At 37.2% G+C, this 22,709-nt stretch overlaps 1 protein-coding gene across 1 annotated transcript in view; it reads left to right on the forward strand.

Annotated features, from left to right (window-relative positions):
• The window catches only part of Fat4 (FAT atypical cadherin 4), a 184,065-nt gene that overhangs the window by 112,560 nt on the left and 48,796 nt on the right, over nt 1–22,709 (forward strand). Inside the window, exon 8 of the mRNA XM_045131880.1 lies at nt 13,247–13,427. Within this exon, the coding sequence (XP_044987815.1) occupies nt 13,247–13,427 (181 nt within the window). The remainder of the gene's footprint in view (nt 1–13,246; nt 13,428–22,709) is intronic.

A 22,709-nucleotide genomic window follows, 5' to 3' on the forward strand; every position in this document is an offset into this window, starting at 1 on the left:
AGACAAGATCCCTGTAAGTTTGAGTCCAGCCTGGTTTACCTAACAAGTTCTAGGCCAACCTGTATCTATAGAGTGAGAACTTGTTGCAGAAAAGAAGAAAAATACCAAAAAAGACAGTGACAGTTAATATTATTGGCACAATTCAAGTATTGGGAGGTGCACCCTGAGTTATACAATGATGCTGAAGAAAACTTGGGGAGATGAGTGAATTTTCGTTGAGTTTCACAATGATGCTGAAGAACACTTGGGGAGATGAGTGAATTTTCGTTGAGTTTCACAATGGTGCTGAAGAGCACTTGGGGAGATGAGTGAATTTTCGTTGAGTTTCACAATGGTGCTGAAGAACACTTTGGGAGATGAGTGAATTTTCGTTGAGTTTCACAATGGTGCTGAAGAACACTTGGGGAGATGAGTGAATTTTCGTTGAGTTTCACAATGGTGCTGAAGAACACTTGGGGAGATGAGTGAATTTTCGTTGAGTTTCACAATGGTGCTGAAGAACACTAGGGAGATGAGTGAATTTTCGTTGAGTTTCACAATGATGCTGAAGAACACTTGGGGAGATGAGTGAATTTTCATTGAGTTTCACAATGGTGCTGAAGAACACTTGGGGAGATGAGTGAATTTTCGTTGAGTTTCACAATGGTGCTGAAGAACACTTGGGGAGATGAGTGAATTTTCGTTGAGTTTCACAATGGTGCTGAAGAACACTTGGGGAGATGAGTGAATTTTCGTTGAGTTTCACAATTGTGCTGAAGAACACTAGGGAGATGAGTGAATTTTCGTTGAGTTTCACAATGATGCTGAAGAACACTTGGGGAGATGAGTGAATTTTCATTGTACTGCTGCTTCAGGTACAGCATTTTGGCAGTCCAGGAAATTGAAGAATTCATGGTACCTTGACAAGAGCCCAGGTCTCTAGGACAACCATTTTTCAGATTCCCCTGAAACAGACTGAAATCCTTGGGATCCCAAATGGCAAAATATTCCATGAGAGTCTGACAAGCATTTCAGGAGTCATGAGGAAAGCCAGCCTAGACAATAATTAAATTTACTGACTCTCCCGGACAACTGTGGTCTGGTGTTCAGTGAATTCCTGCACAGCCTTCTAGTGACATGCATCACCATACTTTGGAGCAGCATGGGCATGGGTTATCACATTTAACAATCTACAGTTCAGTCATATTTTCTGAGATGAACTCTCATACATGGGACTTAAGAAACATATTTGGGCCTATGATTTAATAGTCAAAATAGAAAATGACATGAGAAATTCAGGAAAACATAGCAGCATTCAAATCTCAGATGCCACGTTGCTCTCAAATCTGTAGTGTTTGAGGATCAGGAAAATGTCAGTGTTCTTCAGAAAAAAAATGTTTGACATTTTTATTTCTTATATTACAAATCACTCTGCCTTTGCTCTGTTAAACTCTTATTTGCTGGCAGCCTCAAAGCAGGCCAACTGTGGCAATATGGCAGGAATAGAGGTGGTTGCTTTCTAGTCATGCAGACTCTAAATCTTTGAATTTGTTGTGAGAGAACATTAGAATTCCAACTCTCATTGTGTTTTATTTACTGACTGCATATCTCTAGGATAGCACATCTGGAAACACTCTTGCTATTCCTGTCTGCTCCAAATAAACTGCACCCATCCCATTGCATATGTGTAAGGCTGAACATTACCTTGCTAAAAACAAAACAGGCTGAGGAGGTGGCTCAGTAGGAAAAGGGCTGCCCATGTAAGCATGAGGACCTACGTTTGCATCCTGATCACCCACATAAAATGTTGGGTATGGTGGTAAGTGCCTGTAACCCCAGCTCTGGAGAGGCAAAGACAGGGAGTCATTTATACTCAGTGGGGTGCTAGGCTCATCAAATTAGTGAATTCTAGATTCAACAAGAAAGCTTTCTCAAAGACTGAAGTAGAGAGTGAATGATGAAAACAAAACCTTAACATTTTAACATTGACCTCTGGCCTTTGCATGTGCATACACTTGCATAGGCATGTGTACCCAAATACACATCAACATGCATGCACACATAACAACACATGCATAAAAGAACAAGGTTAATAATTTTAGTTCATTTTATTTGCATAGAATTAAATTGTTACACAGACAAATCAAGTAAGCATTGCATTTTATGTTTAATTAATTAAAAGTATGAGTCCTGTGCCTGTGTGACAGCATGCTTGCTATTATTCCTCCTGGGATTATGCACCACAGTGGGGTAGAGAGACTCAGAGGCTGTGTCACACTGATTTATCAGAAACTTTATGGAAGGAGTCTTCTCTTCCAGCTGGCCCAATTGCTACAGAAGCATTAGTGAAGCTATTGTGAAGTACTGAAGCTTTTTGTTTACAAGCTTGAATTATAGCCAGAAAGGCAGATAAACAAATATGATCAACTAGACACCAAGTATGATAAAGTTAAATAAGCATAGGGCAAGCTGGCTAGCTAGTTTAATGAATATGTGAACTCCTGGTTCGGCAAGGGATCTGGTCTGAGCTTGCAAAGGATTGTTAGTGGCGAAGAAACAGTTAAGCCTGAGACTATTTATACTAGGCCTGACAAGAATGGAAAGTGGTGAATAGAAGGAAAAGAAAGAAAGCAGAATAGTAGGAAAAGGGGCATGACCTGATATGAGTGAGCCATACGAACAGCCAGCCTGTGTGAGGCTCTCTCTGGGGACGATGGACGTTCTCAGAGGAGAAAGTTATAGGGTCCTATTTACTCTTGTCATTTCCCACATTACTTCTTGTTTGAGTCCATTGTGCTAAAAAGCCATATTTTGGGGTAGTGTGTTCTGAACCTCATCACAACAATGTTTAGCAAATCTGTCCTCTTCAAAGGCTAAGGTATAGGGAGCAGGAACTAGGAAACAAGAAAAATCTAGCAGGAGTCCAAAGATATTGGCCAAGGAACTTAAAAATTTATATTTATTTATTTGAGAGAGAGAGAATGAGAAATTGAGAGAGATAGGTGCATAGGGCCTCCTGCCACTGGAAACAAACTCCAGTCCCCTGTGCCACTTTTGCATCTGGCTTTAGGTTGGTACTGGGGAATTCAACCTGGGTAGAAAGGCTTTGCAAGCAGGGGCCTTTAACCACTGAGTCATCTAGCCAGCTCAGCAAGCAACTTTTAAATGATAACAATAAATATTGTTTTAGGACAGATTGTGAAGAATTATTTTTGGATACATTATATTGGATATATAATGATTGCCAGTGACATGAAAATAAATATAAAAGAAATAAAAGTTTAGATTTAGATATAAAAGTTTAGTTCTTATAGAAGACATTCAATTAAAAGTATGGCTTAAGAAACCATAAATTCTTGGCAAATATTCATTCTGTAGACAGAGTGCTTCTAAGGTCTAAAAATTATACTGCATGACCTCATTTAATCGTATAATAGCCCATTTAGTTACATCAGGTTACAATTTATTCATCAGTGCTCACAGTTCTCCCACATATTAGTTTTTTTCATCATATTCTGGTTTTTATAAGTTGTTATGAGTTTCTTCTCTAAGGATTAATATTGTTGTATTACAAAGCAGTGGTTAAATAATGTAAATTATATTATTTAGTCTTCATGCTATAATTTATGTATACACATAAACACACCAATAGGACTGTGTGTATGTTTTCATGTAATATGTGGAGATATATTAATCCATTAAGAAATAAAATAAATTATCCTTTAATCTGTCTATTTTTTTTAATTTTTATTTATTTATTTGAGAGTGACAGACAGAGAGAAAGACAGGTAGAAGGAGAGAGAGAGAATGGGCGAGCCAGGGCTTCCAGCCACTGCAAACGAACTCCAGATGTGTGCGCCCCCTTGTGCATCTGGCTAACGTGGGACCTGGGGAACCGAGCCTCGAACCGGGGTCCTTAGGCTTCACAGGCAAGCGCTTAACCACTAAGCCATCTCTCCAGCCCTAATCTGTCTATTGACAGTTTAGCACACTAAGAAATAGAGAGCTAGGCTGACTGTAGATTCAGCCAAAAAGCTTAGCTATGGGCTGTCTGTCTGTGTGTTCGTGTTATTAATAGATATGCAGGGAGAGGTCAGTTATCAGCATTTCTAATTAAGGGCATTTATCATCAAACTGAAAAAGGGAAAACTGCTTTCTCAGGCAGTATGAAAATTGCTTTTTAATAGAGGGGAAATGTGATGCCTTTGCAAACATTAATGTTAAAAAGCTAAAATGATTAATCATATGCATTATTTTCTTGGTGAGTATATGATGACTTTGAGTTAATACTGGGTTTTGTCATATTAGTTAGTTGAAGGGGGGATCATTATCTTATAAATGCTTCTGTTACCAAAAGAGAGATTAGAATTATGTGACTTTTTCATCTCAAGAGCGGTACTTAAATGTTCCAGAAAGACTGCATGTTGTTGACATAATTGTGTGTGAAAGATTTCCTTGTATACCATGATGAAGTTGTTAAATAATGAAAACAACACCAATGATCCCATATACCAGACAAATGTTGAATTACCATCAGCTACCAGAAATGAATTGCACATAGCTTATTTGCATTGGCAGCAAAAGCCATTTGGTTATTGCCATGGGAGTTTTAGTCTCAGAAAGAACTTCCCTTTCTGTATTTCATCTGTTTATTTTAGAAAAAGGGAAAGATAGAGAGAAAGGGAAAGGGGAGGGGGGGGGAGAGGAGAGGAGAGAGAGGCAGAGACAGAGATAGAATGAGAGAATGGCATGCCAGGACCTCTAGCCACTGCAAACAAACTCTAGACATATGCACCACCTTGTGCAATTGGCTTATATGGGTACTGGGGAATTAAACCTTACGCTTTACAGGCAAGCACCTTAACCACTAGGCTCTCTCTCCAATCTAGAACTTCCCATTCAAGGACTGTTTTAGTTCTTTCTGTTTCTATTAAGTCTTTGTAGCATGCCTACCATTGGTATAGATATTATGATTCATTTATTTAAATATTGGCTTTTGAATCACCTACTATTTAGCAGTAAAAATTCTTACATAGAATTTTATTTTCATGGAATTAAGAACATCAAAGAAAAAAATTGAGGCTTGGAAGATGACCTAGTGGTGAAAGGTGCTTATTTGCATTGCCAGCACCACTTAACTTCCCAAACCTCCCATGTAAGCTGTAAACAAAAGTGCTACAAGAGCCTGGTGTGAGCGAGCAACAGCAGGAGGCCCTGGTTCGCCCCTGCCCCACCCACACACATTGCAACACGAAAAGTTTAATTTAAAAAATACCATTGACTAAGACCTAGATCTTCCCTAGGTGCCATAAAATTAAAATTTGATAACATGTTTCACTTTGTTATTTATTCACTTCATATAAGATATAAATCTGTGTATATAAATAAACTATAACTTTGAAATGTCAACTTCCAGTATTACAAATTACTCGATGTTGTCACATTTAAAATAGTCCATACTTTTTGTTTTAAGTTTTTTGGGTTTTTTATTGTAATTCCAATGTGAAGATAACCCCAAACCTTCAGTGTCAACTTGGACAGGCTGAGCTTCAGCACATTCTCAGAGGATAGTTTGCTTCCTTTGAAAAATTATCCTAGAGGAGCTATTGGTAAAGGTGGTCGCTAGCAGGAGTCACAGCTTTCAGTGGTGTAGCTACTGCTATGTCTTCATACTTTTGGATAAAACTTACTACCTATGCTCATGCAAACAGCCCTAATTTATCTCCAGTGGTCACAAAAAAACAAACAACAACAATAACAAAAAACAAATGAAAGTAAAGGGTAGGTAGTGGAGAAGAAGAAAGAAACTAGCAGGAATGGGAGAGGACTAATAAAGGGGAATGTGAGCGAATGTGATTAAACCACATTAAATTCATATGAATGAAATTGTCAAAATTAAAATAAAATTTAAATTTAAATACTCTTTGTATTATAACCAAATTCTGTATTGGGTACGGGTCACAAACCAATGATTATTTTCAGGAATTAATTTAATTTTGCTGCCAAGCCACAGATTTTAGTTAAGCAAAACTTCTGTTTCTTTTAAGTACTTTTTCATTGAGAACGTGTGTTTAATTTATAGGGGATGCATAAAGATGTAATTTGCATGAAATTTAACTTTTAGTCAATCTCTTCATTTTGTTTAATATATATGCATTCTCTTAATAAATATCTATCTAAAACATTTTTCTACTTAAAATCGTATTCTAAGTTTCTTAAACTTCATTTTGACATATTTGAGATTATAAAATCACCAATCAGAAAGACAGTTCAGTCATTTTCCAAATTCATGAATAAGGCTGGAGGGCTGTAGCAGTTTAGATGCTTGCCTGTGAAGCCTAAGGACCCATGTTTGACTCTCCAGATACCAGGTAAGTCAGATACACAAAAGTGAAGCAAGAACTGGGTTAGAGTGATGGCTTAGCATCTAAGGCATTTATCTGCAAAGCCAAAAGTTCCTGATTCAATTCTCCAGAACCTATGTAAACCAGATACACAGGGGGGTACATGCATCTGACGTTTATTTGAAGTGGCTGGAGGCCCTAGCATACCCATTCTCTCACTCTTTCTCTCTCGAAAAAATAAATAAAATATGGAAAAAAGTGAGGCAAGCACAAGGTCACACATACACAATAGGTAGCACAAGTATTTGGCGTAGAATTGAAGTAGCTGAGGTCCTGGCATTCCAACTCTCTCTCTCTCACTCTCTCTTTCTTCCTAAAATAAAGAAGAATAGGGCTGGAGAGATGGCTTAGTTAAGGCGCTTGCCTGTGAAGCCTAAGGATCCATGTTCAATCTCTCTCCAGATCCCACATAAGCCAGATGCACAAAGGTGATGCAAGTGCAAGGTGGCACATGCATAAGAGGTGGCACAAGCATCAGGAAGTTGATTGTAGTAGCTGAGACCCTGGTGCACCAATTCTCTCTCTCTCTCTCCTGCACTCTCTAAAGCCAAAAGTAGAATATAACATGTGGTTCAGTGGTTCAGGAGCCAGCCATGAAAGCACATGCTTGTAATTCCAACACTATGGAAGTGGAGACAGAAGAATCAGAAGTTCAAGGACAGAACGGGCTAATTGAGACTTTGTTCCCAAAACAAAACCCTTAAAATAAATAACCCCTAAAAAGTGGGACTCTGTTAATGTTTAAGATTACCCTGGTTCATTAAACAACTGCAGGACTAAACTGTCAGTGTGTGTGTGCGTGTGTGTGTGTGTGTGTGTGTGTGTGTGTGCATGTTCACATAATTTGTTGGTTTTGCATATTGATTACATTTTATTATTTTAATTGTTATTTATATATAAATATAAAGTAGAAAAATAGATAAATAAGATTATAAATATAATTATTTTACTATATATATTTTTTTCTACTTAGTCTAATAGTATAAGATGAATTTTATAAATTGACCCATTTTTATTTTATGTTTACTTAGTTTTATTTCTATGCATATCTACACATAAACACATATGAATGTTTATATATAATGGATATAATTTTATAAATTAAATTTTTTTAAATCCTTTATCTTCTGAATTATAATTGTATTAGACTTTTGGATCATAATTGCAATATGACATGTAATTTGAATGTCCACTGCACTCTCCTAACCTTTGTAATTACAGGTTTCTGATCTTTACCTTCTATGTCATTTGTATTCTCTGTCCCTTTCATTAGCTCACACTCTGCTCTGAATGTGTGTCATTACATCCCTCCTCTTCTTCTGATTGCATCTGGTTCTGAAAAATGATTACAGATGAAATGGGGCCTTCTGGGCCTGTTATACCACTGCCCATGTAATCCATCATTATCAGATCCCTTTATGCCACACATTGGACCCTGGTGTTCTCAATCTTCTCCAAGGATTCAAAATTAATGTAGACCTTTTGTTTATATGTAGTTATACAATCTCCTGATCTTTGACCTTCATCTCCAGTCTTGTCCTCTGAGCCCAGCCTTAGGCTAAGGTTTGTATTATCATAGTGCATATTTCTAAGGTGTTCCACTCAGTAACCCTTCAGCCATATAGTCCAAGGACCAGATAACTATATGTAACTTTAAGAAAATGGACACACAGTAAGTACAAGACTTAATCATTATACATTACAGGTTTTCTTGAAGATGAATTAAAGAGAATGACCCTGATTTTCACCTAGAAGAATTTATAAAATTTTGTTAATAATGAAAGAGTTTGGTGGAAAATACCAGTGATAATAATATCACAGTGTTAGTTGAATTTTACAAACAGGGAGGAATTTTTTTTGGTAAGAATTGATAATTGGCATTTTGTGTATGTAAAGCTAGATGTACAATAAAAGTGTAAAAATTGCTTTAATTCTTTGGATTTCAAATTCCTTCTTGTAATAATTATACAATATCAACATTCATGAAGTATTCCACATTAGGTGAGTAATATAATTTAATTCACATAAAATACTTATTAACAAATCTTCTAAAATTTATTAATAAAAGCACACTATATGTAAACTTACATATTTCACCATATATAATTTATAGGCTGTTTGATTATGAGTTCATGCTTTGATATGCTAATGTTGAAGATCTTTAATGACTTGCAAGATTTCAAGATGAAGTTTTAAGATTTTTATATGCCTTATCTGGTAAGAATACTGTAGAAATGAGAATCACTGGACATTAGAGGACATGCCCACTGACCCTCCTATGTTTTTATGCCTGGTGAGGCAGTGACTGTGAAAAATGATGTTATCTGTGGACCAGAATCTGCAGTTGGGTGAAGTGAGGCTAAACCTATTTCCCAATAGGAAAAACAAAAGAATACTGGAGACAGTTCACATGTGGAGTGAGTTTCATCTTACTAAAAGAGTTAGAAAATAGCAACAAACTTTTGTGAGGTTTTCCTTTAAACATTAAGATGATGAGACCTATCTCCACATCTCCTAGTGCAGGAAGATTGTCAAAATATTTTCAGAAATTGTGCATTCTTCCTGTCTGTTCTTGAGGTTAAGGTGAGATAAAAATGAGAACATGCCACATGGTTATAATAGAGGTAGTGGAAGAAACAAAGAGGTGAATGGATTCTGGAAAGGTCTTTGGCTTGGGAAGGGCCCCATGCAACTGTGGAATCACACATGGGGTCACCCTTACAAGCCAGGATCATTGATTTTCCTTGATGTTTTTGAAAATCTGGAGAAGTTTGATAATTTTGGGTGTCAATACAGGACTTTCAACCTGTTAAAAGTTTTCCTGTATAAACACATTTTCTCCTGTTTGCTTACTAAGTCAGAAAATGTGTCAATAACAGTATGAAATTTACAAAGAAAGAGACCACATGAAGCTGGTCAAGTGACTCGTTCTTCACTGTGTGGCTTTCCACATGTTTTCCACACTCTAGAACTCCAAAGGAGAAACCTGTGTTTGTTAGTGTTTTCTTAGCTAGTCTTAGCACTGAAGATTAGAGAGCTAAGAACAAAGTACATGTTGCGAACAGGTAGATCATCCTTAAAATCTCTCTTAACATTTTACATTTCTATTTCTATGTATCTCCCACAAAGGGAGATTTCACAGAACTAAATTTCTTGCATTTGTGTAGCAGACACCTTCAGGTTCACTGAGATAAACTTGCAGACCAGGCAAAGTTATGGAAGAACGGGTATTTAAATATATTTTTTGTTTATTTTTATTTATTTATTTGAAAGTGACAGACAGAGAAAGAGGCAGATAGAGAGAGAATGGGTGCTTCAGAGCTTCCAGCCACTGCAAATGAACTCCAGACACGTGCGTTCCCTTGTGCATCTGGCTAACGTGGGTCCTGGGGAGTCAAGCCTCGAACCAGGGTCTTTAGGCTTCACAGGCAAGCACTTAACCACTAAACCATCTCTCTAGCCCAGAACGGGTATTTATTGAAGCTTACAAATCCAGGGGAAGTTCCATAATGGCAGAAGAAGATGGCCTACCTTCACAGGTCCAAGCAGAGAGAGAGAGAGAGAGAGAGAGAGAGAGAGAGAGAGAAAGAGAGAAGCATAGGCCTAAAAGTCAAAAGCCACACAGCACAGCCCACTTCAGGAAATCCAGCTAGGTACATTTTGCATATATTTGGATTGGAATCTCAAACCCCACCACACCTTATGTTCTGCCCAGTGACACTGCCTCCAGCCAGGAAGATGCAGATCCAATACTAACAAAACACTGAATATATTGGGGGGCATATATCCAAACTACCACAATTTGTTCTTCAATTGAATAATCAAGATGAATTTTGACTCAAAATATTTGCCTTATTAATTTCAAACTAGGACTGAATTAACTTTTATGGAGGAAAAAACAATCCTAAGAGTTGAAAACACAAAAACTTGCAATAATTAAAATAGAATTTGGGACTAGGAAGATGGCTCAGTGGTTCAAGGTACTTACTTACAAAGCCTGACAGGCTGCCTTTAAATACTTAGTACCCATTCCCAAGCTGGGTACAAAGTGGCACATGTGTCTGTGATCTCTAGAAGCCCACATCAATGGAAGGTAGCACCAAGAGAATCCAAAGCTCACAGGACAGTTAGTGTGACCTTCATTTGCAGTTTAACTGTTTGTTTGAGGTGGAAAGAGAGTTTGTTCCAAAGGAGGGGAATGTGTCCCGTGACATCTGCATGTTCCCTCACACAAATAAATTTATTTTTTTTTAAAAAATAGAGCATTGATATATTTATTTAATGTGATAATCAATATCCTATTTTTGTGTCTAAAGTATCAAGTAGTAATCACTAACACAGAAAACACTGTGATAAATGCTAGACATTGTACTGTTTCCTCGCTAGTTTCTTGGGGTAAGTTCTAGTCTCACTTTTCCCATTCTACAGACAGAGACAGATTTAGTGAGTAGAATGAAATATCATTAAATTGATTAAAGCCTTTTCCATTTTCCCCACCCATTGCCTCTGGGACCTGGATTTCATTAAGTAATCCTCTCTCTCAGTTTATCCCTTGTATTCTCTCCTTCCCAAGATATCCTTTTTTATTCACAAATGTGCAAAGGTATTGTTTAGCTCAATGTAGTACTTAATTGCAACCCACAAGAGGACTACTGATACAAGTCAGAACATTCACTTCTGTGGTACTGAAACTGAGCATAACTAAGTATGCAATCAAGAATTCTAGGCCAAATACTGATCATAAACAGACCTCAACAGTATTTATTTTAGCTTTAAAATGTCAATTGTGAGAGATTTTATTATATCTATGGTGATTGCAGATTCCAAATACTCCAGGAACCTATGGTATAGAGTTAGCATTACTCCTAGTTTTTTTTTTTTTTTTTTTTTTTTTGTTTTTCCACCATGTCCCAAGTTTGTCCCCTGAGCTTACAGGTGGTACAAGTCAATTTTCAGAGCATCATTCCAAATGACCCTTGGAGCTGCTCCACTCTCCTCTGGCTGTTTGCTGGGCAGACACTTCAGGTACATGTGTGTCATCTTGTTTCCATTCCTTGCTTGGTCTTTGACTCTTTACAAGGTACTTACAATTTTTATGATTTATTTTATTCATATTTAAAATGGAAACACTAACACTCTTCTGTAAGTATTAGATAAAGTCACTTACATCCTTGTCATAATTACATACATACATGCTAAAGGACTCAGTATTTTCAGCTGCTGATATTAAAATTCCATAAGAGAGTTTAAAGCCTTATTTAGATATATTTGTCCAGATAGTTGCATATACATATATATGTATGTATGCTGCTTTGTGTGAAATAGTGATAGTGTAACCTTAATACCTTCATCATAAGCAATTATTAAAAAGGCAGTTGTAATATTTTTTAAATGTTTGCAATGAATCATAGCTAGATCTAATAGAGTGAGAGCTAATGTATTTTACTATAATGTAAATTCAAATACTAATACATAACATCTCTATAGTCATAAAATTTAAAATCCATTAATATACATGAAAAGCTTAATATAAACTATCTTATTTAAAAAGATACACACACACACACACGTGACAACAATTATCAACAAACAGCCTACATTTAAGTGAATAAGAAGGATCCAAAAGGTGTCTTACTTCTTTGCCCTATCCACCTCAACTGGATATGAATATCTGTTTTATTCCACATAGAAATTGATCTTCCTGTATAGAATGCACAAGAAAGAGATTACCAAAACCATGGAATTTTGTATTCTTGTACCCTGTGCATTTTGGTTCCCACTTTAAACAATGATGATGGAAATATTAACAAATAAAAAAGATTAAATAAAAACAAAATTGTAATGTTGTGAATCTCAATATCATTCTGTGATAATAAACATATCCCATAAGCATTATACTAATAACTAAATAGAGGGCTTTATTAATGGAACACCTACTAGTAAAATTCAAGAATATATGCTTCATATAAGGGAAAACTTTAGGAGAAGTAACATCATATAGAGGACAATAACTGGTCCTTATTTTATTTTAGATCAATTCTATAAAGTAGACCTTTATTGTTTTTATTTGGGGGAGTTGATATATGAGAACACATAAAGGGAGATGATTTTCCCTTTAGTTATGAGGGCAACTCACAAAATTCCAGCCAAATATGACATTAGACTGTCACCACAAAATGTGTCTGTGGGCTCTATGAATCTGAGAGTACAAGCACAGCTTTTGTTAAATATTGGATTTTAACTATATGTTAAGACAGTTGGAACAAGAATTAAAATGAATTATTTCAAAATTATCTTATATATTAAGTAGATATAGAAATGATTTTATTGGGTCATCCACATCTGTATAAAGGTACTTCCAGTAAGTAGAGGTCTATCATACTGCATTATAATCAGAAACATTTTTCCTACCAGGAGGTAAGGCTTAGAACAGAAAAAAAGGATTTGAACACATCAGTTGTTTGATACTGAGGTGTTTAAAACTGCCTGGTCAGTGCCTAACTCTTCTATTCCTGTGGCTACTCCAAATATCTTCTGTGCTACTTTAACATAGTTTTAGAGAATTTACCTCAGAGTCTCTTGTTGGGGTGTTATTGTTTTTCACATTAATGAATCAGTACTTCTGAAATGCAATGGCAGGGTTTTGTGCAGAATCACTAAGGTAGAGTTAAAATTTTAGGTTATCAATGAAAATATTTTCTTGTAACAATATTAAAAAATGATCACTTATCTCACATGTTTAAAAATTTCATTTTCATGTTTTGTAAATTTTCTCCCATAGTTTTGTCTACAGTGAGTTATTGCCAAGCATGTTGTTTGAGTCATTTATAATCAGTAACCATGATTTTTTTTTTTCTTTCCAGGATCCCCTCCCTTGACTGGAACTGGGACAATCAGTGTCATAGTAGATGATGTCAATGACAATGTCCCCACTTTTTCCAGTAAAAAGCATTTCACAGAGATTCCTGAAGATGCCCCCACTGGAACAGATGTTTTGTTAGTGAATGCCTCAGATGCTGACACATCAACAAATGCAGTTATAAGGTCTGCATGTTTGACTTTGTACACTTTCATTGTTTTCTCATTCACCATTGGTCTTTGACCTAATTGAATGTGATGTTTAATTTCAGAGGAAATTCCATTTGGGCACTTAGTCCTCTCCTGATACATATTGACAAATGGGCATCCAGCCTTGAAATGAGAATTGAAATGCTATCACTTTGCTTTTTCTAAACTTTCACTTGGTATATTAATTATTTTAATTTTTATAAGTGTTATTATGGAGACATCTGTAGTGATGGTTTCCATTGGTCTCAGTTAAGAATTTCCTACTGATCAGTATGACAGTGGAAAGTTCTGTTTTGCGTTGTTGGCTGTCATCACTCAGTAGTATTTATCTGGGGACTAGGTGGTCCAGAGGGATGGATATGGCCTCACATGTAGGTGCTTAGCCAGGATGCTAGAACTTAGCTGCAGCTCAGTACCCCCTCTCTCCTTGTGTAGGCACAGACTTTACATGTTATTTAGCAGAGCCATTGCCTTTTTACAGGGTGACTACGGTATTAAAGAAAATTAATAAAAGCAGTTAGTGGTGGTCAAGGTCAGGCACAGGAGTGTCACAATATCACTTCCATAATCCTCTGTTGGTTGAAATAGCAATGTTTAGCCCCGATTCATCATGAAAAGACATGCATATGGTGTTTTAATGTGAGAAATGTTAAAGAAAGTTCGCTATTTTAAAATATTTATATATTTGCTAGCAGAGAGTGACAGATAAAGAGAATAGGGTTGCCAGGGCCTCTACCCACTGCAAACAAACTCCCAATGCATGTGGCACTTTGTATATCTGGCTTTACATGGGCAGAATAGAGTTAGGGTTATCAGGCTTTGCAGGCAAATGCAATCTCTGCAGCCCCACTGTTGGCTAATTTTTTAAAATTTTTATTTATTTTTTTGAGAACAATAGACAGAGAGAGAAATAGGGAGAGAGAGAGAGGGAAAGAATGGGTGCACCAGGGCCTCCAGCCACTGCCAACAAACTCCAGTAGCGTGTGCCCCTTGTTGGCTAACATAGGTCCTGGGGAATCAAGCCTCGAACCGGGGTCCTTAGGCTTCACAGGCAAGTGCTTAACCACTAAGCCATCTCTCCAGCCATGCTGGCTAATTTTTAACCCAACACTAGCTCCAAAATAAATATTTATGCTTTCTAAGTGTAAAGATTCATTTTAATTTAAGTCCTTTTGATATAGAGGTTGGCAGTGTGCTTACTTGCTTAGGGAGACAGGGAAATGGGTTGTAGTACTTGATCACTCTATGTTGTTCTCTTCATCCATGTTCACCCTAAACTAATAATAAAAGTATTCCCAACTTTCTAGAGATAGTCTCAGAGATATACTTTTGAAGGTGTCTTGTGTAGACAATATGGGTTACACAGAGAATGAAGTAATGGCTCAGAAGAGAGAATTTGAAGAGGTGTGAGGATAGCATACATATAGTGTATGATGAAATTTGATTAGTGATGATTTTGTGATTTGTTAGTAATTTTCTATTAGCAACATTGTATTGGGAGGCTGACACAAATTAGTCTCTTCCTCCTGGCAGGAACAGAGTTAGAGTAGGAAGTCCCAGAGGCACTTTACATTTAATAAACACTGAGTTTCAGAAATGAATATAACCTTCATTCTCTGTATGACTGACAACTAAATACAAGTAAATACAGTTATTTCATATCATTATTGCCTTGAAACACAAACAGGACAATGTAATTGACACTAACAAGGAGATGCAGGGAATTGTGGTGCAAGCTGACCCGGAATCCCAGTAATTAGGAGATGGGGGAAGGAAGATTAAATTTCAATGTCATTCACTACATACCAAGTTTGAGGCCAGTTTTGGCTACATGACACCCTGCATCAAAAAAAAAAAAAAAAAAAAAAAAAGGAGGGGGGGAGAGAGAGAGAGAGGCAGTAGATGTGAGATTTATAAATGGTACCTGTGTCAGTCAGGGTTTTTCTGTTTGTTTGTTTGTTTGTTTTATCACTGTGACAAATATCTAAAAAAATGAAAAACAATTTTGATGGAGGAAGCTTTTGTTTTGGCGTAAGGTGTCATAATCCTAGGCCCATGGTAACTTGTGTCCATATTTCTGGTCCTGAGAAGAGGCAGAACAGGATGGCAGTAGAAATGTGTGATAAGAAAGACTGCCTACCTTATGCCAGGCAAGAAGCAATGATTAGTAACATAAGAAGCCAGGGCCAAGACAGACCCTTCCAAGGTATTTACTGGTTTTTATTTTGAAACCAGGCAGGAGAGCTATAGGAGACTTTAGGATAACCAGTTTTGGCATGTATTGGGAGTTTATTGTTTTAGTATTGCTTGAAGTGACGGTAAGTCACTCAATAGAACTGTCAGTGGGAAACTTGTAGATACGTGAATGGCTTGGGCTTAGTGCTGGCTTTGTAGACTTATCAGTGTTTAGAAGATATTCAAAGCCAGGGACGAGCATGAAAATACTTCTGAAGGAGAGCAAGTAAAGGATGAGAAGCTGAGAGTTCTTTAGTACTTAAAACACAGATTTTGAAGGAATAGTCACAAGTCACTTCAAAGGGGATTGTCAGAAATAGGAATAAAAGCACAATAAGCATTGCAAGTGACTTTTTTCAGAAACTGGTGCCAGCTCGCATGAGGGCAGTGGAATTAACAGTCAAATAATTCAGGTTTTGGAGATTTCTCTTCACAACCATAGTTCCATTGCTGTGGAGGTTCCTGTTTAGAAGGGATAACTGAACTTCTACCAGGATATGAACTCACGAGGCTAGGAAAACCCTCATCCTCTACCTGTCCTACACTGAAAGAGAATAGAATACTGAGTGTGGTGGCTTGATTCAGGTGTCCCCCAAAACTTAGATGTTCTGAATGCTAGGTCCCCAGCTGAAGGCAATTTGGAAATCAAAGCCCCCTGCTGGCAGTGTATTTCTGGGGGTAGGCTTATGGGTATTGTAGCCATTTCTCCCTTGCCAGTGTTTGGCACACTCTCCTGTGGCTGTTGTCAACCTGATGTTAGTAAGAAGGTGATACCCACCCTCTGTTCATGCCATCGTTATCCCCTTCAACCATTGACATTCATCTTGAGTCTGTAAGCCAAAATAAACCTCCCTCCCCCAACAAGATGCTCTTGGTCAGGTGTTTTCTGCCAGCAATAAGAACCTGATTGCAACACCAAGTATTAAGCTAGGATATTTTATTTGCCTATCATCATTGTGGGCTTTGAGAGTGATGGAGTCTTTGTCAGATAGCTCAGTTTAAGAGTGCTGGACATTCAATGCCGACTAAAACTGCCCAAGTCAATGGCTCTCTAGTTTGTTTTTTGTGAATCATGAAGAATGACAAGTGCAGACACAGCAGGAGAGCAAGTTAAGCCAGGGTTCATTAGAAAATCCAGTGAGAATAAAACAGAAAATCTCCTGAGTTGGCAGGGGTTCCAAGTGGATATCTGCCTAGTCACTTGTATCAGATTTATTTATTTTTTTATTTTTTTTAAATTTTTATTAACATATTCCATGATTATAAAATATATCCCATGGTAATTCCCTCCCTCCCCACCCCCACACTTTCCCGTTTGAAATTCCATTCTCAATCATATTACCTCCCCATTACAATCATTGTAATTACATATATACAATATCAACCTATTAAGTATCCTCCTCCCTTCCTTTCTCCACCCTTTATGTCTCCTTTTCAACTTACTGGCCTCTGCTACTAAGTATTTTCATTCTCACACAGAAGCCCAGTCATCTGTAGCTAGGATCCCCATATGAGGGAGAAGATGTGGCGCTTGGCTTTCTGGGCCTGGGTTACCTGACTTAGTATAATACTTTCCAGGTCCATCCATTTTTCTGCAAATTTCATAACTTCATTTTTCTTTACCGCTGAGTAGAACTCCATTGTATAAATGTACCACATCTTCATTATCCACTCATCTGTTGAGGGACATCTAGGCTGGTTCCATTTCCCAGCTATTATAAATTGAGCAGCAATAAACATGGTTGAGCATGTACTTCTAAGGAAATGAGATGAGTCCTTTGGATATATGCCTAGGAGTGCTATAGCTGGGTCATATGGTAGATCAATCTCTAGCTGCTTTAGGAACCTCCACACTGTTTTCCACAATGGCTGGACCAGATTGCATTCCCACCAGCAGTGCAGAAGGGTTCCTTTTTTTCCACATCCCCGCCAACATTTATGATCATTTGTTTTCATGATGGTGGCCAATCTGACAGGAGTGAGATGGAATCTCAATGTAGTTTTAATCTGCATTTCCCTGATGACTAGTGAGGTAGAACATTTTTTTAGGTGCTTATATGCCATTCGTATTTCTTCCTTTGAGAACTCTCTATTTAGCTCCTTAGCCCATTTTTTGATTGGCCTGTTTGATTCCTTATTAGTTAACTTTTTGAGTTCTTTGTATATCCTAGATATTAATCCTCTATCAGATATATAGCTGGCGAAGATTTTTTCCCATTCTGTAGGTTGCCTCTTTGCTTTATTCACTGTGTCCTTTGCGGTGCAAAATCTTTGTAATTTCATTAGGTCCCAGTGGTTAATCTGTGGTTTTATTGCCTGAGCAATTGGGGTTGTATTCAGAAAGTCTTTGCCAAGACCAATATGTTGGAGGGTTTCCCCTACTTTTTCCTCTAGCAGTTTCAAAGTTTCCGGTCTGATGTTAAGGTCTTTAATCCATTTGGACTTAATTCTTGTGCATGGCGAGAGAGAAGAATCTATTTTCATCCTTCTGCAGATATTTATCCAGTTTTCAAAACACCATTTGCTGAAGAGGCTGTCTCTTCTCCAATGAGTATTTTTGGCATTTTTATCGAATATCAGGTGGCTATAGCTACTTGGACTTACATCTGGGTCCTCTATTCTGTTCCACTGATCTACATGTCTGTTTTTGTGCCAGTACCATGCTGTTTTTGTTACTATGGCTCTGTAGTATAGGTTAAAATCAGGTATGGTGATACCACCAGCCTCTTTTTTGTTGCTCATTATTATTTTAGATATTCGAGGTTTTTTATGATTCCAAATGAATTTTTGGATTGTTTTTTCTATTTCCATGAAGAAAGCCTTTGGAATTTTGATAGGGATTGCATTAAATGTGTAGATTGCTTTAGGTAAGATTGCCATTTTCACGATATTGATTCTTCCAAGCCAGGAACACGGGATGTTTCTCCACTTTCTAGTGTCTTCTGCAATTTCTCACTTGAGTGTCTTAAAGTTCTCATTGTATAGATTCTTTACTTCCTTAGTTAGGTTTATTCCAAGGTATTTTATTTTTTTTGATGCAATTGTGAATGGGAGTGATTCTCTGATTTCATCCTCTGTGTGTTTGTTGTTAGCATATATGAAGGCTACTGATTTCTGTGTATTTATTTTGTATCCTGCTACATTGCTGTAGGTTTTGATTAGCTCTAACAGCTTGCTAGTAGAGTCTTTAGGATCCTTTATGTATAGAATCATGTCATCTGCAAATAATGATAACTTGATTTCTTCCTTTCCAATTTGTATCCCTTTTATGTGTGTCTCTTGCCTTATTGCTATGGCTAAGACTTCCAAAACTATATTAAATAGAAGTGGAGACAGTGGACACCCTTGTCTTGTTCCTGATTTTAGTGGAAAAGCTTCCAGTTTTTCCCCATTTAGTAATATGTTGGCTGTAGGCTTGTCATAAATAGCCTTTATTATATTGAGATATGTTCCTTCTATTCCCAGTCTCTGTAGGACTTTTATCATGAAGGGATGTTGGATTTTGTCAAATGCTTTCTCTGCATCTAATGAGATGATCATGTGATTTTTGTCCTTCAACCCATTTATGTAATGTATTACATTTATAGATTTGCGTATGTTGAACCATCCCTGCATCTCTGGGATAAAGCCTACTTGGTCAGGGTGAATGATCTTTTTGATATACTCTTGTATTCTGTTTGCCAATATTTTGTTGAGAATTTTTGCATCTATGTTGATGAGGGAGATTGGTCTGTAATTTTCTTTTTTTGTTCTATCTTTGTCTGGTTTTGGTATCAGGGTGATGCTGGCCTCATAGAAGGAGTTTGGTAGGATTCCTTCTTTTTCTATTTCCTGGAAAAGCTTAAGAAGCAATGGTGTTAGCTCTTCCTTAAAAGTCTGGTAAAATTCAGCAGTGAATCCATCCGGGCCTGGGCTTTTTTTAGTTGTGAGATTATTGATAACTGCTCGGATCTCCATGTTTGTTATAGGTCTATTTAAGTGATTAATCTCATTTTGATTTAATTTAGGTAGGTCATATAGATCAAGGAAATCATCCATTTCTTTCAGATTTTCATACTTTGTGGAGTATATGCTTTTATAGTATGTCCCTATAATTTTTTGAATTTCTCTGGAATCTGTTGTGATGTTACCTTGTTCATCTCTGATTTTATTAATTTGTGTCTCTTCTCTCTTTCTTTTGGTCAGATTTGCTAAGGGTTTATCAATCTTGTTTATCCTTTGAAAGAACCAACTCTTTGTTTCATTAATTCTTTGGATTGTTCTTTTTGTTTCTATTTCATTAATTTCTGCCCTAATCTTTATTATTTCTTCCCGTCTACTACTTTTTGGTTTGCCTTGTTCTTCTTTTTCCAAGGCTTTAAGGCGAAGCATTAGGTCGTTTACTTGCGACCTTTCTAATTTCTTAATATAGGCACTTAAGGCTATAAATTTACCTCTTAGAACTGCCTTCATTGTGTCCCAGAGATTTTGGTATGTTGTGTTCTCATTATCATTTGACTCTATAAATTTTTTGATTTCCGTTTTGATTTCTTCATTGACCCACTCATCATTTAGTAGTGTATTGTTTACTTTCCATGATTTTGTGTATGCTCTATAGCCTTTCTTGCTACTGATTTGTAGTTTAATTCCATTGTGGTCAGATAGAATGCAAGGAATTACTTCAATTTTCCTGAATTTGGTAAGATTTGCTTTGTGTCCTAATATATGGTCTATTTTAGAGAATTTTCCATGTGCTGCTGAAAAGAATGTATATTCTGCAGCCTTTGGATGAAATGTCCTGTATATATCTGTTAGGTCCATATCTTCTATGACCTCATTTAGTCCAGATGCCTCTCTGTTTATTCTTTCCCTGGATGACCTGTCAATTGATGAGAGTGGGGTGTTAAAGTCACCCACCACCACCGTGTTTGGTGTTATCTGTGACCTTAGTTCTAATAGTGTTTGTTTTACGAATTTGGGAGCCCCCATGTTAGGTGCATATATGTTTAGGATTGTAATGTCCTCCTGTTGGAGTGTGCCCTTAATCAATATAAAGTGACCTTCCTTATCTTCTTTACTAACTTCGGACTAAAGTCCACCCTGTCTGATATTAGGATAGCAACCCCTACTTGTTTTCTAGGCCCATATGCTTGAAACACCGTCTTCCAACCTTTCACCCTAAGATAATGTCTATCCTTTGTAGAAAGGTGAGTTTCTTGAAGACAACAAATTGTAGGATCCTGCTTTTTAACCCAGTCTGCAAATCTATGTCTTTTCGTTGGGGCATTGAGACCGTTGATATTAAGAGATATTATTGAAAGGTGTGTATTTATGTTTGCCATTTGTGTGTGTGTGTGTGTGTGTTACTTGTTCTACCTGTGCTCTCTTCTGTTAACTGGTATTTGCGTATGGCTGGTTTTTTCTAGGTTCCTTATATGTGTGCTTTTCCTTTTGTTCAGCATGGAGGATTCTATCAAGTATTTTCTGTAGAGCTGGTTTTGTCTTCAGATATTCCTTTAACCTGCTTTTGTCATGGAATGTCTTTATTTCTCCATCTATTTGGATGGATAACTTTGCAGGATAAAGTAACCTTGGTTGACAGTTGTTATCTTTCAGAACTTGGAATATATCACTCCAGGCCCTTCTGGCTTTAAAAGTTTGTGTTGAATAATCTGCTGTAATCCTGATGGGCTTGCTTTTGTAGGTAACTTGATTTTTCTCTCTAACTGCTTTCAATATTTTTTCTTTGGTTTGTGTGTTTGGAAGTTTGAGTATAATGTGGCGAGGAGAGTTTCTTTCTGGGTTTTGTCTGGCTGGGGTTCTAAAGGCTTCCTGTATCTGTATTGGCACCTCTTTCCCAATTTGGGGAAATTTTTCCTCTATGATTTTGTTGAAGATGCCTACTATGCCTCTGGAGTGGAGTTCTTCTCCTTCTACTATGCCCTGAATTCTTATATTGGATCTTTTCATAGTGTCCCGAATATCTTGAAATTCCCACTCATACTTTTCTATAAGTTTGTCTTTCTCTTTGTTGGACTGCATTAGGTCTGCCACCTGATCTTCTAGCTTAGATATTCTGTCCTCTCCCTCATCCATCCTACTGGTGAGATTTTCTACAGAGTTTTTTATTTCATTAACTGTGTTCTTCATTGCTAGTAATTCTGACTGGTTTTTCTTTATTATTTCTATTTCTCTATTTATGTCTTGTATTGCCTTCTTTATTTCATTAAATTGGTGTCCTGCCTCTTCTTTGATTCCTTTGATTTCCTCTTTGATTTCCTCTTTGATTTCTTCTTTGATTGTTTTCATGTGTTCTTTGACCTCTTTGAACATATTTATAATTATTCTTTTGAACTCTTTCTCAGGCATTTCCTCTAACTCTTTCTCACTGGAGGACATTTCTGATGCATTAATACTTTTAGGTGGATTTATATCGTCTTGCTTTTTAGTGTTTCTTGTGTTCTAATGTATATATTTTTGCATCTTGGATTAAGTTAATGCTTGGATTTTCTAGCTAGCTGTGTATTCTTAGCTGTATCAATTGATTTGATGTAATATATTTTCAGGGTAGGACCTTAAGGTATTAGGTGTGGCTCTTAAGACTCTCAGAGTATCTACAAAGATGTTCTTAGGGGTTGAGTTTCCCTGCTATAGGAGTATTCAAGCAGGCTGAGTGGAATAATATACTGGTAGATTCTAAAATTTAGCTAAACACTGTACCCATTCCATCAAAAACAGCCCCGAGTATGTATGCAAGAGTAGTTATTATAATGACCAGATCCTCTATCAACAAAGAGGTTTAGATTTCTGGTCTGTTGAGGTATCCAAGTCAGCTTGTGACCAAGTGAGACCCTTCCCTGGTGCAATCCCAGTTACCTTGGGTGATTGTGGTCTCAGTCAAGTTGCTGCCTGGGTCGTCGGGCTGCTGTTCTGATTTCTGGAGCTGGGCACTTGCTTTTCCTACGGGGCAAACTGAGCCGCTGCTGCCGCCTCTGCAGCTGTTGTAGGTGCCACCCCCGGAGCCCCCACCTCTGCTGAAGCTGC

The sequence above is a fragment of the Jaculus jaculus genome, chromosome 12 (genome assembly GCF_020740685.1).
Source record: "Jaculus jaculus isolate mJacJac1 chromosome 12, mJacJac1.mat.Y.cur, whole genome shotgun sequence".
In the NCBI taxonomy this organism is placed as follows: Eukaryota; Metazoa; Chordata; class Mammalia; order Rodentia; family Dipodidae; genus Jaculus; species Jaculus jaculus.